Here is a 17,697-nt window from a genome sequence, read left to right as displayed (position 1 = left end):
GCAGAGACCCAGCTGCTGTGTCTGTGTGCTGCCTGGTGTCCATGTGGCACCGGGGTAAGGTGTGCTTGTCATGGTGTTGACACGGCTGCAGGTGCTGGCATGCTGCGTGCTCTGCATGCCTTTTGTGTGTGCAACACGTGCTCTCGGTCCTGGCGTGGTGTGCTAGTCTGGGAGCCGTGCTTCGTGTGCCGTCTGCTCCTCACAAGGCCCGGGGTGTGTTGTGCCCATCACGCCTGTGCCCTTGCAGCCTGCACACTGGTCCTGCTGTGGTGCCCACAGACCCCGTGACAACAGCCTTACGTTTGGGGAGTCTTGGATTCTTGTTCCCTCAGGGTCAGACTGGACTGTGGATCAAGGGTCTGCCCATGCCTTGCAGCACACCGTGAGAGGAGCCCACGGGGGTGGGGCCCTGTGTACCTCCTGAATGTCGCTGAGCTGGGAGTGACTGAGTGGCTGGTGCAGGTGGCCCAGAGCTCCAGTTTTCTTTTTGTCAGAAGGGGAGGCACAATGTCCTGTGTGGATGCCCCTGACTTTGACCGTGGCCTGTTGTGTAGGCTGGTGGGGACGGGATGCTGGCGGGCAGACGGAAGGCCAACACGCTGTTCACAGCCTGTCTGCCTGGGTCCAAAGTCAGCCTGAAGCATGCAGGCGAGCTGAGCACATGGGGAGGGCCTTGCTGGGAGCTGGGGCTTGTGGGCACTAGAGACAACTGAGGCCACTTGAGATGCCCATTGGTGCCAGTTGTCTGAGCCCCATTAAGGCGGTTCTGATAGGCAGTGGAGCTGGGGTCTCTGGGGGGGCTCCTGTCAGCTCCAAAGTTCAGAAGCGTGCTGGTGTCCACAGCTCTTGCGATCAAGCATGAACAACGCTGGTGACCTGTGTGTCCTAGTCTGCTGGGTCCCCGTCTGCCCAGGTTGGGGGCTGTGTTCAACACTTATCTCCCTTTGCCCGGTGCCCTCAGCAGAAGGAAGGACTGTTTTCAAACTTGCCACACCAGGAAGGTTTGAAGCACATACTTTGGCACTCCAAAGTGGCCTCCAGACCCGACTTGGGAATGCCAGGGTGTGGGGGTCTGAGATGCCTCTCCTGGTAGGCAAGGGCACCCTCCTCTATGGGGCTGTCCAAGGTATCTGTGATGGCAGCCTGGTGACTGGTGTCTCCTACTGCGTGAGTGGGGTTGAGTAGACTGTCACAATAAAACACAGAAGCAGCCAAGTCCTCGATCAGTTCCGAAAGGGCTGTCACCAACGCAGACTGCACGTGAAGGGCGTGCACAGACTTTTCCTGCTCCACCACCCGCCCCCCCGCCCCGAACAATGGGGTGCTGGGGGTGTGGGTATTACGAGCCATTGTGGCCCTTGCCTGCTTCCAACAGCCTTGACCTGGCACCACAGGGCCTCAAGGGTCAGGCCTTCCAGGGAGCCAGCACAGGACAGCCATGGGTCAGGGTGACCCAGCAAGGAGGGAACACAGGCCCAGGTTTCCTTGGCCTGGATCAGGGGCTCCTCAGCTCAACGCTGGCTGGACGGAGCTCTCTGGGGGCCAGATGGGGTGGGCAGAAAGTGGAGCAGGTTTCCAGGAGCGTGGGGCTCAGGAAATGGGCCTGTCTGCTCTATCTGGGACCTGGGGGGCAGGGGAGCCATGAGGGGGCGGCTGGCTGCTGTAGGGGGGGATAGTAGTTAATGGGGGACTGCAGGCCTGTGCCCCATCCCTAGTGCCTGTTGAGCCAGGTTACTGGGATAGGGAAACGTCTCCCAAAGACCTGATGCGGGTGGTGGGGAAAGTGCCCCAGGGTGGGGGCGTGGGGCAGGCTGGGGCACAGGGGAAGCCTGAACAGACTTTTTCACCCTTTCTGATCTGTGACGGTGGGCAGGTCACCTCTGCTGTTAGCCCCATGATCCTCACTGTGAAGTGGGTGCAACACCAGCAGTCTCCCGAGGGACTGGGGACATTACGGATATGGAGTGCCTCTACAGAGCAGGGCAGCAGGGGTACCGAGGCAGGCGGGGTCCCTGCCCTAAAGGAGCTCACAGTCCAGCTGGGCCAGGAGTGCTGAGGACTGACCGGCAGATTCTGCCCTCCATGCACGCATGTGAGGGTGCGCACACATGTTCCCAGGTTCACCTGTGACACACACCTGTGCTCGTGCCTGACCCCTGGGCAGCAAAGGAACCTGTTCCAGTCAGGCTGGCCCACGCGACCTCTGCTGGCCATGGCGCAGGTCTGCAGGTGCTGTCGGGCTCACCCAGGCCCCAGGGCCATCCTCACCAGATCTGGCATCGCAAGGTCCCCGCGAGAGTCTGTGGGGGTCTTAGGCTCTAAGGCCCCAAGACTATGGCAAGCCATGAAGCTTTCTTTGCCCTGTGTCCTCCAGGCAGTGGTTATGAAGGTGGCAGGAGATGTGGGGCTTGCCAGTCCCTCCCTGGACTTCTCACCAGGGCAAGCAGGGTAGACAGGCACCTGGGTGACCTGGGGTAGAGCTGTCTTTATCATCTCATCCAGCTGGGGGCCATGGGGAGCGTGGGGGTGGCTGGGCTTCACCTCATCCTTCCAGACTACTACCATGAACCAACCTGGCCCGCCGGCCCCCCGAGCCACCTACGGCTCATTCCCCAGCTTGGGCCTCCAAAGGCCCCTGCATGTGGAGGTGGGCCTAGGCACAGTGTTAAGATACACCCTACACTAATTAGGAAACCTGGTGGTGAGCTGGTTAAGAGCTATGGCTGCTAACCGAAAGGTCTGCAGTTTGACTCCACCAGCCGTTCCTTGGAAACGCTATGGTGCAGTTCTACTCTGTCCTGTAGGGTCTCTATGAGTCAGAGTTGACTGGATGGCAACAGGTTGCCCCCAAAGCACCTTCTGCCTGTGGAAGCTGAGCCCAGAGCAGAGCCAAGGCTGGCAGAGCAGGGAACACCTGATGCAGAGCCAAGGTGGTTTGGGGGTCTCAGGGAACAGGCAGGACAGGGGTGGGGCTCTCAGTGTGATTGACAGGTGCTGCCTCAGATGAGCTGTACCACCTTTTCAGCCACAGTCACGGGAGGGGCCACGTGTGACCTTCCACAACCGCCAGATGCGCTCTGGAGAAGGGCATGGCTGTGAGCAGTCCCCGGTAGGGGGACAGGTGTACCAGCTTGGAGAAGGGGACTCCACTGGGTGTCCGAAATGCTTGCTGCCACAGACACTAACAGCCTACTGGCCCAGCCAGAACATCCATCTCCCGCTGCCCTGGGTGCATGGTCTGGGGACAAACCAAGTCCCCTGTCTACACCCAGCGCTGACCAGCGAGGGCGTCCCAGCAGAGTCAGCAGCCTGTCCGTTGGGCCAATAATGCGTGCTGCTGGGAGGGCTGGCCCCTTCTGCAGCCCCCAAAGCATTCCCAGGTCAGGGAGTCCCGTCTGCCCACCACCTGGCAACACTGGTCATCCGGGGCTGGCCAAGCTCAGTGGGTGGGCAGTGCTTGGCCAAGCCGCATAGTAGGGGTTCTGGGGAAGTGGGTGGTGCAGGGGTGGACTCCCAGGAGGCCGTGTGCTGGGGTTTGGGGTGCTGCAGCCTGGCCCTGGGGTGATGCTGGAGGAGTAGGGAGTGAGCCAAGGCTGGTGTGGTCTCCTTGTCCCCAGGGGCCACATGTTGCCTCCCAGCTGCAAGAGACTCCTCGTGTAGCTGGAGTGTGGACCCAGAGACCCCGGTGGCAGCCAGGCTTAAGACAAGCATGGCCCAAGTGGATCTCCCAGTGCCCCACACCCCAGGCCAGTGCCCAGGTCACCCTGGCCATCGGCCCTGAGTTGCATTCTCGTGACCCCTTTTGGGACATGTGAAGAGGGTGCTGATGCTTCTCCAGACTATGGCCCCCACCTGCTCCCTCTCTGCTGTGTAGTGGTCCTGCCTGGGGCCTCTGCCTCTCTCAGGGCAGGGCCGGGCTTATGCGGGGCGGGGAGAGGAGGGTGCCAAGAGTGGGCTGGGGCAGTGATGCATTCTCACATAAAGCCCAGCCACCCCGTGGCTAGAGCTGGCCCATCCCAGGAGGAGGAGAAGGAGGCGGCAGTGGGGCTTGGTCCTGGTTCAGTAGGTCTGTGATCCAGGATGACCTTGACCCCTCTGGTGGGAAATGGGCCCGTACATGGGGAGGACAGGGGACCTGGGTGGGCAGGGGACCTGGGGGAGACTGTGGACCCAGGTGGATGGGGGACTGAGGGGACAGGGGAACGGGTGGGGCCTGGGGGTTGGGGGAGACCAGGGAGGATGTGGGACCCGGGGTAACAGGGGACCTGGGAAAATGGAGTGGTGTGGCTGCCCCGGGCCATTCACTGGCCTTCTGGGGGTTTCAGGACATAGCACACTCCTGGGGGGTAGAGAGTGAGGAGGATGGTGTGGCACAGAGAACTTGTGCTCAAGGTGGTGACCACTGAGGCCCTGGTGGGGTCCCGCCTGTCAGGCCAGGTCTTGGGTGGGTCAGGAGGGCTGGGACCAGGAGAGAGACCTGGGAGGCACCCCCACAGGCGTGCCGCCCCCAAGTGGCCCACCCCTGGGGCCAGCTGGGGACAAAGGCTGTGAGGAGGGGAGTGCCTGAGCACACATGGGGGGCGGGTTCTCAGTGTCCAGCTGGGTGGGGGTGGTCACTCAGGACCTGGGACACCCAGATCTTCAAATGAGGGAGTCTTCAGACTTTCACCTGGGGCTCCCAGTGCAGGGTTAGCGTTTGGGATCGGGCTCACAGATGCAGGGCCGTGGGAGGACCCAAGTCTCCCCTTCAGTGGGCTTGACTGCATGTGGTGGGGGCGGGGGGGGGTGGCAGGGGACACGGTCATGGTCATATTAGCAGACCCTGAGCCCTCCAGCTGTGAGAAGCTGAGGCATCTCCAGCACTGGGGTTTGTGAGGGCGGCTGTGGGGTGCAGTGTTTTCTAGACAACAGATAGCAGGTCTTTGGCCACCTGCAGATGTGTTTGGGGGTACCCACTGAGGGGACAGGTGGGTGAATGACCTTCCCTGTTCCTGCAGGCTGAGCACCATGAATCTCTGCTTCTACCTCTGGTTGTGGCTGGGGGCTGCCCTGGGCATGGGGCAGTGCCAAGGTAAGGACGGGCCCATGCTTCTAGGGACCTAGCTGCCCCCATCACCCGGGGCCTCACCCAGGCAGCCTGGCCAGGTGCAGCCCCACCGTAGGGACAAAAATGGCCTAAATCTAGTGTCAAAGGCAAAGGTGCCCCTTTTGGCTTCTCCCTCCCCCAGGAAGTGCGGCTGGTGGTCCACACACTTTGGCTCAGCCCTGCCGCAGCAGCTCATGCCCACTGTCAGTGTGGGACCACCTTGCTGATGGTCGCAGGGTGGCCTGTCTGCTCCTTTGGCTCTGAGGGGACTCCACACAGGGCCTGGGTTGGGGTGACTGCTGGATGGTTGGGGGCCGAGGCCCTGGTCAGTACGCAGCCTCAGCTTGCCATCCAGGCGAGTAGCCCTGATGCTTCAAAAGTACCTGAGCTCCGTAGGAGGCCACAGCTCTGCTCTGCTCAGTCCAGGACACGGACACGGTGGGTCTGGCTGTCTGTGGGGTTCCCTGAGCCTCCAGGCTCTGTTAGAGGCTGTGGCCCTGGACCCCAAGGGGAAACTGAGTCAAGTGGAGAGCAAGCAAGAGCCGAGTGGTCAAGGAGGAGTGTGGACAGGGAGGGCGTGGTGTGCCCTCAGTCAAAGCCTGAGGCACGGCTGGAGGGGCGTTTCCTGCCCTCTGGCCACCGTCCGTCCATCCGTCTGTCCACTGCCTCACTGCCTCACCAAGGCTCCGAGATCCCAAGCATCAGACAGGGGCATGGGAAGGCCTTCCTGAACAGATGGCCCTTCATAAACAGGAGCAGCCCTGCTCACAGCTGGCTTTCATAGCCGCCCTCAGCCCCCAAGACATTCCTGCCTTTCAGCCCACGGATCCCGGAGCACTGGGCCACTGAGTGGGCTGAATCCCTCCATTGTGTGACCCAGGGGCCCCTGGGTGCAGCCAGAAGAAGCCCTCTCTGTCCCTGTTTCTCAAAAATAGTTGCTCCCCCCAGCCTCCGGAAGGTTCCCAAGAGCCACAGGGCTCTGAGCCTCTTTCCAGGAGAGACCCCAGGGTGAGCCATGCCCAGGGCTTGGGCTGCTCCCTCTTCTACGCCCCTGGGGCAACCACACCACCCGCCCTGGATCAGCACTCCCTCCTGTGGGGTGGGATTTCCTCACCCCAGAGCGAGGCCACAGGTGGGCACACACAGAGTGCTCACTCGTGTACATAGATGCATCTGCCGCCAACAAGCACAGACGCACATGCTTCTTTCCTTTGGGGGTGTGTCACCCTGCGATAACCTCAGAACTGGGGCTGGGGGGGAGGGGTCTGCAGCTGCACAGCTGACTTTGTGCCTCTGGCCTTGGGGCAGGTTTCCGGGGATGGCAGCTGCAAGGTTGGCCCAGTGCCCAGCACTCCCACCGAAGCCACCAGGGCGGCCCTGTCACCCTTGGGCCCCTCAGAGGGCTAGGCTTCAGTTCCTAGGGCAGGACTAGTCTTCTGAAGACCCCTCCCCCCAGTAATGCTAAGTCCTTTCAGGCAGGGCTGGGTCCCCTGGGGCCCCCACAGCTGGTTGCGGGGAGGAGCCCGGCTTGGCACTAGGCAGTGGCCCTGATGTCCCCTCCCATCTCCGCAGTGAGAGGCCTGAGGTTGGCTGTGCTGCCTGAGGACAGGCTGCAGATGAAGTGGAGGGAGGTGGAGGGAGGTGGAGGGCGGTGGCCGTGGCTACCTGGTGCAGGTGAAGCCCATGGCAGGTAAGGGATACCCTGCTCTCTGCCTGGCTGCCCCCTGGTCCCCTGCTCTCTCCCAGGAGTGAGGATACCGATGACCAACACGGTGGTTCCCTGCTCAGCTCAGGCAATCACATCCCAGTGTCCCCAAGCCCACTGCTGCTGCATGGTGCCCATGGGACGTGGTCTGTTCACTTCCCTGTCCTCTCTCACTGCCCACCTCCACTGACTTGAGCCCTGGAGAGTGCCCCACCACGCTGCTAGTGTAAAAGCTGCCCCAAGGACTGGGCTGACTTCATGGGTTTTCCTCTTCTTCCAGGTCATGGCCTTGCAATTCTTCACTGCCTTGTTAGTTCTCGGCATTCAAGCATATTCTTAAAAAAACATTTTGTCCAGCTTTTCTCACTGCTCTCAGCAGGAGGGTTGTCTAATTTACCTAACCTGCCTGTCCCGGAAGCAGAAACCTGGCTGCTGTCATTAAATGTCATCTGTTTGGGTGAACCAGCAGGGTGCCCTGCAGAGCTGCCTGTTTTGGGGGGTTATAAAACTCAAAGCAAAGACAGCAGGAGAAAGCCCCAGTGAGTGCTTGTTGAATTAATGCATCAAAGCTCCTGGCACGTGTATTTATTTACTGTTCTATCTTTTAACAAATACTTAGCTTTTAAAAAAAAAAATGAGCCTGTAAGAGCACATGGGACATGCAGGATTAGGCTCTGTCTTTGTGTTGAGGCTCTGAATGCAGGAGGGCCAGCGTGTAGCAGATGAGGTGGAGATGCAGGGGTGGTGGGGGGGTCAGGGAGATGGTAGGAAATAATGTCCTGGTGGACCTGGAAGAAGTGACATGCCTCGAGGGGGAAATGTGCACGGGGTTGATGCTGATCCCAGGAACCCAGAGTCCCAGGGCCAGTCCATTTGGGGGTGTCTGAGGAGGGATGTGGTATGAGGCAGCATGCAGGAAAGTGCATGTGTGTGTAAGAGTGTGTGCAAATATGTGTGTGATCATGCGTGTATGTGTGTGACAGTGTGTGTGAGTGACGGTGTGTGTGAACAAGGATGTGTGTGTGGTCGTGTGTATATGACTGTGTACGAGTTTGGGTACGTGTGACAGCAGAAGTGTATGTGAATGTGTGTAAGAGTGTGTATATGAATGTGTGTGTGTGAATGAGAGTGTGTGTGTGAGAGAGAATTCCGCAATCTATTTACTTGTTGATCACACACCTGTACAACGGCCTCAGGATGTAGAGGGCTTGGGTTCAAATCCAAATTCTACCAATAATAGCTGTGTGGTTTAGTCCTCGGTGCCTCAGTTTCCCCATCTGTAAAATGAGGATCACCAGGCTGTGATGTTTATGCAGGTTGATACACGTGAAGCGCTTAGGGTGGGGCCAGGTGCACAGCAAATGCTCAGGAACGTCAGTGATCAGCAGTATAGACAACAGAAACACCTGTTGGTGACTCTGCCTCCATGTTTGCACAGTTGAGTGTTCCCTGGGAGCAGGTGGTCCTCCTGGCCCGTGCTGCCTCTCTGGCATGGAGCTGGGTATGGAGCTGGGCGCAGGGCTGCAGGGACTGTAGGCTGCGGATGGACTTGGTCTGCTTTCTTCTCCTGGATCAGGGTGAGGTCTTCTTGCTCTCATGTTGTTCTAGTGTCTGAAAGCCAGAGAGTCACCAGGTGCCTCCTGAGTCTGACTGCAGTCTCTTGGCTTTATTTCAAGGCCATCTCCTCTTACTCTTTCCTTTGTGAAAGCGACAAACCATGCCCTTTGGAATCGTCTGTTCATTTTTGACATGGTTGTGTCACAGGGCCCCCTGCTGTCCAGGGCAGGTGGAGGCCTGGTTCTTCCTTCCAGACCTGGGCTCCTCCCCTCCTCTGTCCCCACCTGCCCACTGTGGTGGAGTCCCCCTGTCACTGGGCACCTCAAGGGTTTATGGATTCTCATGTGCGACAAATTCTTCTGGGGGGTTTTGCAAAGGACATACCAGTTTACTGCCACAGAATTCTCTCTCAACTCGTTACCCAGAGTGCAGCCCCCCACTAGGCCCGCTGGACAGGAGCAAAGACCTACCCTTTCTCTCCCTGGGTACTGTGGGGATGAGCTGGGGGAAGGACCATAGGGACTTCACCCCCCAGACCCATGTTCACCCACTAGCTCTCCCATCCCCCCAAGGGGACTCAGAGCAGGAAGTGATGCTGACCACCAAGACCCCCAAGGCTACAGTGGGGGGCCTGAGCCCCTCCAAGGAGTACACGGTGCAGATATTTGCACTCTCCAGCTCTGGGCATGTCCTGCTGGCTCGGAGGGAGTTTGTGAGTAAGTCTGGCACCCTCCAGACCTGATCCCAGCCCTGGAGCCCCCACAACTCTGGGGTGGGGGCCAGGGTCTGGGGGTGAGTCCCAGCCTGCCATGCAGTGGCCTTCCCTGCCCACCTCCCAGGGGCTGGGTGAGCCAGGCTGAGGGTGAGCCTTTACAGGGAGGGACCTGTTGCAGGCCACCCCCATGCCCCACATCCCTGAGAGCCCCTCACCTCTCCCCCTAGTCAAGGATTTGAAGAGCTACTCTGTAAGCAGGAACAGCCAGAGGCCATGGGGGGCAGCCCTGGAACCCACCCCCTCCCTGGTGGGAAGCCCAGACCTGGAGCCGACGTTGGAACCCCGAGTTGCCTGGGCCCCAAGCCACGACCTTCCCATCCTTGGTGGGTCCAAGTCGGGGCAGGGAGGGAGTACAGCTGCTCAGGTCTTCTCAGCACATGGCCAGAAGTTCTTCCTCACATCTGACCTCTCTCTGCAGTTCTACTTAACTTGTCCTTCACCCCCTGGAGTCACTCCTAGCAAGGCCACAGGGGTGGAGGAGCAGATCATCCCGGGTGGATATCCCGCCTGAGTTGGAGAAGTGAGAGCTGACAAGCAGTGCCTGCCTCCAGGAGTGCCCCTGGAGGAGCAGCCCACACAGGTGGAGGGGACTGCCCCTGCACAGCTGGCCCTGAACCCCAAGAAACAGCACCACTTTATGGTCTCCGCTGCAGACAGAAGGAAGTCAGGTAAGAGGCCGGGGATGTCCTGCCAGTGTGAGGGGCCAGGTGGGGGCACACAGCCTGGAGCTTTCTGTCTGCCGTGGGCAGAGGCCTGGGTCCCAATCCCCTCCTACCAGTTCCTTGTTGGGTGGCCTTGGACAGCTTGCCCATGACTCAGTTTCCCACCTGGAAAAGAGAGCTATGACGGCCATCTCATCGTGTCTGTGAGGGTCAGATTGGGGCTCTGTGTGGCCTTGGCCCCACCCAGCACCACAGGGGCCCTGTTCTGCTGCACGCTCCCTGCAATGGCCCCACTGAGCCCCCCTCCCCACAGGGGCCCCATTCCACTGCACACCCGCTGTGCCCATGGACATGGTCTTCCTGGTGGACGGGTCCTGGAGCACTGGCCACAGGAATTTCCAGCTCATCAAGGACTTCCTGGCCAGTGTCGTGTCGCCCTTCGAGATTGACCCCAACAAAGTCCAAGTAGGTGGGTACTGCCCCGCCCTGCCCAGGCCCCCAGGTGGGTGTCCATTCCCTCTGTGAGCCCAGCAGGTCTGTGTGCGAGCTATCGGGAGGAAGTGGCTTCTCATGCCCTCAGCAGCCAGAGCCCAGGTGTTGGCTGGCCACTACCTGAGGGAGGCAGAGCTGGCCCTTGGCCCCAGCCCACCCACTGCCCCACACTGGCCGGGTGGCAAGGGGACTCCTGGCTTTGAGCCAGGACTTTCTGGAAAATTGTCCGGGGTGGGGCCAAGGACTCCACAGGCAGGTGTGCATCCTGCTCCTGCCGGCAGCCATGCAGCCTGCCTCAGGCCATGCCAGTAATCCTTCTCCTTCCAGGCCTGACTCAGTACAGTGGGGACCCCCAGACGGAGTGGGACCTGAACTCCTTCAGCACCAAGGAGGAGGTGTTTAGCGCCATAGGGCGCCTCCACTACAAGGGAGGCAACATGTTCACAGGTACACTGGGGGCTCCCCTACCCTGCTCCACTCTCCCTGATCCTGACCACGGGATGCCACCCAGCCCCCCATCCTGACCACCGTGGGCCTTCCAGCTCCGCCTTCCCAGATCCTGACCACGGGGTGCCTGCCAGCAGTCTGAGGTCATGATCACCCCTTATTGACCTTTGGCAAAATGCAGATTCTCAGTTGATAGAAGCTGGCTGAGTCCGCACCCCCAGCCCACTGGAGCACCCCTTCTGGGTGGGTCCACTCTGGGAGTGGGCATGGCCCTCTCTGGAAGCAGCTCCACTGGGGATCTCCAGCAGGCTGGCCTCCCATCGCTGAGCGCCCCTCTCCTCCCGTCCCATCATTGAGGGCTGGACTGGGGCGTTCGAGGACTTCTTGCTCCTGTGATGCCTGCTGGGCAGGGCCAGGGCATGGGGTGCCCTGCAACGGGAGGAGGGGGCGTCCCTCCTCTCGGTACCTGGGCCTGGAGGGGAGCCAGGACAGATGCGGTAGACAGAGGGCTCAGGTGCCCACCCTTGTGACTCCGTCCTGCACCCCGAAGGCCTTGCCCTGACCCACGTGCTGGAGCAGAACCTGAGGCCTGCCGCCGGGCTCCGCGTGGAGGCGGTGAAGGTGGTGGTTCTGTTGACAGATGGCAAGTCCCAGGATGATGCCTGCACTGCTGCCCGTGTCCTCAAGAGCCTGAGTACTGATGTCTTTACCGTTGGTGAGCTCCACGCAAGTGCTGCCGCGCGAACGTGGGAGTTCTCACGTGGGCCGGGAGACATTGAGGAGCTTAGGGGTCTTGGGTACATGACTTAGAGTGGCCCCCGACCACCGTGGTGCCTCCAGCAAGGGGCTTGGTTTGTAGAAGGGTCAGTGATCACAGAGGGCATCCCAGGGCAGCCTCCTCCTCTCCGTATCCCTCCCTCCCTCCCAGGGGTGAAGAACGCTGATGAGGCTGAGCTGAGGCTCCTGGCATCGCAGCCTCTGGACATCACTGTCCACAACGTGCTGGACTTCCCCCAGCTCGGCACACTGTCCAGTCTGCTTAGCCGCCTTATCTGCCATCATGTCCAGGGCAGGGGCCCACGGCAAAGAGACCCAGGTGAGGCTGCAGCTTCTGGCCCCACCAGCTGATTCTCACAGCTTGGAGGGGTCTCCAGCCCCCACCTGGGGGACACCTGTCAGCAGAGGGGCCACGGGGCTGCCAGGAATGGAGAGGCTCTCCTGTCCCTCTTGGAAGTGGCCACCAGGGGGAGCAGGAGAGCACCTAAAGCCAGTTGCCCACTGGCTGCTGACCACCACTCCCCCTCCCCCACCCCAGTCTCACCGGCAGCGGCAGCTCCAGCCCTGGATTCACTCCCCGCTCCCACTGGCCTGGTCCTGACCCCGGTGACCTGCTCCAGCATCCGCCTGTCCTGGACTCCAGTCCCACAGCCGCCCCTCAAGTACCTGATTGTGTGGCGCCCTTCCAGGGGCAGTGCCCCCAGGGAGGTAAGTAAGGGTCCTCTGCCCCCTCTATTCTGGGACAGACCCCTTCCCAGTCTCCACCTGTGCCAAGTCAGGGCAGGTGGGACTCGAGTGTGTGAAGAGGAGTCGGACGGGGGCTCCGAGGCTGAGAGACCCACTCGTCTCAATTGCTGGATGACTGACAGATGGGGGATGGGTGACACTGCTGAACAACTGTCGAGGCCTGGCTTCTGCGCCCCGTGCCCCTCCACACTTGTTTGAGCAAATCGAGGACTCCGACTCCCAAGCTCACACCCCAGTTCCCTGAGTTTTCCTGTCCCGCACCAAGGGCCCAGGCCCCCTGCAGCCCTCCTGCCCTGCGCCCAGGCTCCTGGTGCCCCTCCTGTTCCAGGTGGTGGTGGAGACACCCACCTCATCTGCGGAGCTCCGAAACCTCACCTCCAGCACGGAGTACCTGATCTCCGTGCTCCCTGTCTACGCAGGCGGGGTTGGCGAGGGCCTCCAGGGCCTGGCAACCACATGTAGGTGGGGCAGGTGTCCCTGTTTCCCCCCAGAGCTGTGCCCCTTGGTGAGAGGGACTGAGAGCGGTGGCGGGCAGCGGCCCCTCGGGGCTGTTCCTGGCAGTCACTTGAACGACGGTGCTGCGTCCCTCCTGACCGTTGCCCACCCACCACCCTAGTGCCTCTGTCTCGGCCCCACACGCTGGCCCTGGCCACAGTGACACCCCAGACCATCCACCTCACCTGGCAGAACGTGCCTGGTGCCACCCAGTACCTGGTTCAGTGTTTGCTCACCCCTCCCAAGGGCGAGGAGGAGGGGAGAGAGGTACAGCAGGGCAGAAGTGGGTGGCCGGACGGTGGTGGAGCAGGCGGGAAGTCACTTGTGCTCCTGGCCCTCCAGGTGAGGGTGGGGCGGCCCGAGGTGCTGCTGGAAGGCCTGGAGCCGGGCTGAAACTACGCCATCTCAGTGCAGAGCCTGCGGGGGTCCGAGGTCAGCGAGGCCCGGGGTGTCCAGGCCAGGACCCATGAGTGCCCTGGGCTGCCCAACCCTGAAGATGCCCACTCTGGGACCCCAGGCCGGGACGCCAGCGTCTGAGCTGTGGTCTGCTCTGCAGCAGCCCTGGCCCCTCCGAGACACCTGGACTTTGAGAATGTGACCCACAACTCGGCCCGCGTACTCTGGGAGGGCCCCCAGACGCCTGCACGCCTCTGCCGGGCCACCTACATCTCCAGCAAGGGTGACCACTTGGGACAGGTGAGGGAGGCCCTGCCTGCGCCTGGGGTGTATTTTGGAGCCTACAGGGGCCAGCGTCCACAGGGGGACTCAGCACCCATGGGGGATGAAGTATTTATGGGGGTACTCAGTGCTTATGTGAAGACCTGGCATCCACGGGAGAACCCACTTCCCATGTGGGGACCAAGCACTCATGGGGAGACCCAGGATCTACAAGGAGCCCAGTACCCACGGGGGGACCCAGTGACACAGGAGGATAAAACACTCATGGGAAGACCCAGCACCTATGCGAGAACCTGCATCTACAGGGAACCCAGTGCCTGTGGGGGGCCTGGGACCCAGCAGCCCCCCTCCAGTGTGCCTTCGCCCCAGTACCCCCTCGGGACTTGGCTTAGGTGCCAGGGGGCAGGGCAGCATGGACAGACAACCCTCGGCCAGCTGGTCTGGTGGGGTTGGGGGAGACAACCAGCAGCAGACACACATACAGGACAGACAAGGGGAACGCGCGGACTGAAGGGGTGGAGAGGCCGCACTGGGTTGATGTTGGGTGGGTCGGTCCCACCGCATGCACATCTGGGCTCTGTGCCGTCCCGCCCCCGCCGGCCCGTGGTCTCCAGTTGGTGGGGGTTGGGGAGGCCAGGGCAGTCTGTTCTGGTCTGGATGCCACCGTGGCAGTGGCCCTGGGCCTGGGTCTCTTCCCGGGGGGCTGCCCCTCGAAGTGGGAAAGTCTCTGAGGCGCCTGCCAGAGCCCCGCCGCGCCCCGCCCGCCTCCAGGTGGAGATTCCCGGGAACGCCTCCTCGGCTACCCTGGGCCCACTCTCCTCCTCCACCACCTACACTGTCCGCGTCACCTGCGTCTACCCCGGGGGCGGCTCCTCCGCACTGACCAGCCGCGTGACCACGCGTGAGTGGGGGGGGGCGGGCCTGTGGGCGGGGGGGCGTGCCCTCCTGCCCCGCAGGGCGGTGCCTCTATCTGCGCACAGGTGTGTCAGGCGCTGGCCTGTGCTGGTAGGGACAGGTACCTGGACGGGTGAAAGGAGCGGGGAGCGCGGGCAGCAGGGTGCCTGAGCGGGGCGGGGGCTCTGCCGGTTCCGGGGCGGCGGCACCTCCAGGAGGTGGATTGGAGCCAAGCCCACGGCGGCTCCTGGGAAAAGGCGAGCAAAGAGGCGCGGTAGCCACTGTGGGGAGTGGGGAGCTATGGGGGCTGGGGAGCTGGGATGGCCTCTCTGTCCCCTAAGAGGCAGCCTGTCCAGGTGTGTGTGTCAGTGAGCCTCAGCGTGGGCCCATGCCAGGGAACCCTCTTTAGTGGAAGCCTGAGAACGTTTCTACTGGGTCACCTGGGGCAAGCGGCCCCCTGAACCTTCAGTGGGGCACAGGGCCGACTCCCAGCGTCATCAGTCGCTGCTTCCAAGCCCTGCCTGGCCCTCCCACCAGCCTCCCAGGGTCTCTGGGTCACTACACAGCCACCCAGATGTTCCAGTAACCCATTCTGGCTCTGAATCAGATCACTAATTCCCTACTTGTCCTGAGGCCCTCCCCCCTTTCCTCCCTCCTTCCTGCCCAGGCCCTCTGTGCTTTGGGGTTGGGTTGCCCCCACTCACCCCGTGGCTCCGTGCCCGGTCATGGGCCACAGAGAGAGCTGGGTCTGGACGCAGAACTTCCTGCCAGTGCCTCAGTTTCCCCACAGATAAAATACGGTTACTGATAGCGTGGATGGAAACTCTGGTGGCATAGTGGTTAAGTGCTATGGCTGCTAACCAAAAGGTCAGCAGTTCGAATTCTCCAGGTGCTCTCTGGAAACTCTATGGGGCAGTTCTACTCTATCTTATAGGGTCGCTATGAGTTGGAATCGACTCCATGGCAATGGGTTTGGGGATAGCTTGGAGGTCACAGGACTGCTGAGGGGGAGGTGTGGGGACTCGGGGGTGGTGACAATGTAGTGACAGCTTTGTGTTCTAATACCCAAGGATAAAACTATCTGTGATTAATACCTGGATGGTTTAATTACACATTTGGGTCACTCAATTAACATAATTAATTGGATGGTCATTTGAAGTGTTGGGGCTCGGCACCTGGCCCATAGGGACCCTTGGTGTTGGGCCTGTTACTGAGGTGAGTGGTGCCCACCTTCCAGCACCTTATTGTGAAGAGACCACTTGAACCTGGCCTCTGGCCCAAAGACCAACACGTGGGAAGACCCCAGCCCCCAGCCATCCCCAGACCCCTCCAGACCCCCGCCAGACCCCCAAATAGCTCTGACCCCACCATGACCCAAGCCCCTAACTAGGACCCCAGTCATTGTCAGCCCCAGCCCCGGTGTCCCTTTCTTGTCTTCAAGAGAAAGTCCCCAGCCCGAGCCAGCTGACGGTTATGGAGATGCCTGGGGATGAAGTCCAGCTGGAGTGGGCGGCCGCAGCAGCATCTGATGTGCTGGTCTACCAAATCAAATGGACACCCCTGAGTGATGGGAAGGCCCATGAAGTGAGGGGCGGGCAGAGGCTGGGGCCTATCCACAGCTGGACCCCATCTTTCAGAGAAGCCTCCCCTCCCACGCCCAGCTCCCCAGAGCGGGGCAGGGGCTGACAGGAGGAGACCCTCCTAACTGAGAGCCCCTCACAGACCCCTGTGTGGACCACCAGTCCTGAGTTTCAGGGATGCCTGTGAGCGGGGGAACTGAACGTGAGTCTTCCCCACTGAGGGGGCAGCCCCCTGACACTGGAGACTGGTCCCTCCTCTCCTCAGATCTCTGTGCCTGGGAACCTCTGCTCAGCTGTCCTCCCAGGCCTGGGAAGGAATGCTGAATATGACATTACCATCCTGGCCTACTACCGTGATGGTGCCCAAAGCGACCCCGTGTCCCTCTGCTATACCCCCTGTAAGTGACCCCCCAGCCGGTGTGGGCAGGAGCAGCCTGGAGGGACCAGACTCACCTAGCTCCAGGGCCCAAGACCCTGAACTCCATGACTGCTGACTCATGGGTCTCCTGTGTCCCCAGTCCCCCACCCTCTGGCCTGACCCCTTGGTCTTCAATACCTCCCCAAGCCTACAAAGGCAGGTGTTCTGGGGAGGGGTGGCTCAAGCCCAAATCACCTGGTGGTAGAGAGTCCCAGGAGCTGACTCTGAGCTGTGGGCCCTTGGTGCAGAGGCATTCCAGGCGTGGGGTGGGGAGGCAGCAAAGGGGCTGGGGTGGAGGCCTGGGGGGGTGGGGGCTGGGCTCCAGTGGCCATGGGGTAGGTTGTGGCCCTGTGGGCTTCTTGCCACAGGTGCACCTTCCTCTGTGTGGGGAGCTTCTGCCACTCGTGATCTCTGCACAGTGAGTCAGAGTCCCCCCTCCAACCTGGCCCTGGCCTCGGAGACACCCAACACCCTGAAGGTCAGCTGGACGCCCCCACATGGCCACGTCCTCCACTACAGGCTCACCTATGCACTAGCCTCCAGCTCAGGACCTGAGACATCGGTGGGCCTCCAGGGTCCGGGGGCTCTTACGGGGATGTTGCAATGCAGGACTAGGAGGGAGCTGAGGTGGCAAGGGGCAGCCTATGTGACTCGTGCCCTCGTGTGGTCAGATCTCCGTTCCAGGACCCAGGAGCCACGTGACACTCCCTGACCTCCTGGCAGCCACCAAGTACAGGGTCCTGGTGTCGGCTGTCTATGGGGCAGGGGAGAGCATGACTGTGTCAGCCACCGGCCAGACAGGTGAGTGTGCCAGGACTGTCCAGGCCTTCGCCAGGCTCAGGGCCTTCCTCTTGTGCCTCAGTGATGCGGAGCCTGCAGGGGGGAAGTTGAGTCACAAAGGTTGCAAGTCTGGCCAGGTTCCTGGAGTTGGGAGGGTCTGAGCCCGGTCAGTGTGGTCACTCTGTAGCCAGCAGCTGGAAGCCAGGGAAGTGGGCACCAGGTCATGTCTAAACACCATAGCATCCCTCTGGTGTCCCTGACATTTTGGCCTGACTGCCGCCCCAGGCAGGGCCGCACTGCCCCAGGGACAGCAGCCACAGTCAGCACCCTTCCTGGGCTCGAGAATGGCTTCCTTGTGGCTTACTGTGTGGCTTTGCCATCTGGTGGGGTGCAGCCCCAGGCTGCTGTGTGTTCTAAGCAGACAGTGGGAGCTCCTGAAGCCACAGGATGCCACCCCTGCCCAGTGCCTTCCCAAAGGTGTGAGGACTGGGGCCGGGGGTGGCCTTCGGGTGAGCAGGGGAGTGAGAGACCATCCAGGGACCCAAGGCAGGGGCCAGACATCACCCATGAGGCACAGTCCCTCCCCAGCGCTCCCTAGAGGTAG

The 17,697-nt window shown here is 61.3% G+C and overlaps 2 protein-coding genes across 4 annotated transcripts; both read left to right on the top strand.

Annotated features, from left to right (window-relative positions):
- Positions 1 to 7,346: 7,346 nt before the first annotated feature.
- On the top strand, positions 7,347 to 16,210 carry LOC126067599 (collagen alpha-1(XX) chain-like). 3 transcript variants are annotated; one of them, XM_049869671.1, is made up of 13 exons: positions 7,347 to 9,064; positions 9,291 to 9,446; positions 9,675 to 9,791; positions 10,099 to 10,254; positions 10,605 to 10,724; positions 11,275 to 11,439; positions 11,653 to 11,820; positions 12,040 to 12,209; positions 12,577 to 12,710; positions 12,865 to 13,175; positions 13,300 to 13,439; positions 14,193 to 14,322; positions 15,757 to 16,210. In XM_049869671.1, exons 1-13 carry the CDS (start codon positions 8,509 to 8,511, stop codon positions 15,999 to 16,001), a joined length of 2,568 nt encoding a protein of 855 aa, XP_049725628.1. In that variant the 5' UTR covers positions 7,347 to 8,508; the 3' UTR covers positions 16,002 to 16,210. The 3 variants fall into 3 exon arrangements, with proteins under 3 accessions (XP_049725628.1, XP_049725626.1, XP_049725627.1); XM_049869669.1 differs by having other exon boundaries at positions 12,577 to 12,706; positions 13,086 to 13,175; positions 13,300 to 14,322; XM_049869670.1 differs by lacking the exon at positions 12,865 to 13,175 and having other exon boundaries at positions 12,577 to 12,706; positions 13,300 to 14,322.
- LOC126067812 (collagen alpha-1(XX) chain-like) lies at positions 16,073 to 17,348 on the top strand. The gene is made up of 4 exons (XM_049870060.1): positions 16,073 to 16,082; positions 16,117 to 16,293; positions 16,682 to 16,875; positions 16,985 to 17,348. The coding sequence occupies exons 1-4, from the start codon at positions 16,073 to 16,075 to the stop codon at positions 17,252 to 17,254; spliced, it is 651 nt and encodes a 216-aa protein (XP_049726017.1). The 3' UTR covers positions 17,255 to 17,348.
- Positions 17,349 to 17,697: the final 349 nt, after the last annotated feature.

Source organism: Elephas maximus, chromosome 25 (genome assembly GCF_024166365.1).
Source record: "Elephas maximus indicus isolate mEleMax1 chromosome 25, mEleMax1 primary haplotype, whole genome shotgun sequence".
NCBI classification, from domain to species: domain Eukaryota; kingdom Metazoa; phylum Chordata; class Mammalia; order Proboscidea; family Elephantidae; genus Elephas; species Elephas maximus.
The sequence above is the reverse complement of the archived record's forward strand: the minus strand, read 5'-3'. Positions and strand labels throughout refer to the sequence as shown.

Excerpts from the sequence above, each read along its gene's own strand:
- LOC126067599 (XM_049869669.1), top strand. The coding sequence starts at position 8,509 with ATGCCCTTTGGAATCGTCTGTTCATTTTTGACATGGTTGTGTCACAGG. Across the intron at positions 9,065-9,290 it reads GGCTCGGAGGGAGTTTGTGA|TCAAGGATTTGAAGAGCTAC; the intron begins GTAAGTCTGGCA and ends CTCTCCCCCTAG. Across the intron at positions 10,725-11,274 it reads GGGAGGCAACATGTTCACAG|GCCTTGCCCTGACCCACGTG; the intron begins GTACACTGGGGG and ends TGCACCCCGAAG.
- LOC126067812 (XM_049870060.1), top strand. Across the intron at positions 16,294-16,681 it reads GTCCCTCTGCTATACCCCCT|GTGCACCTTCCTCTGTGTGG; the intron begins GTAAGTGACCCC and ends TTCTTGCCACAG. Across the intron at positions 16,876-16,984 it reads GCTCAGGACCTGAGACATCG|ATCTCCGTTCCAGGACCCAG; the intron begins GTGGGCCTCCAG and ends TCGTGTGGTCAG.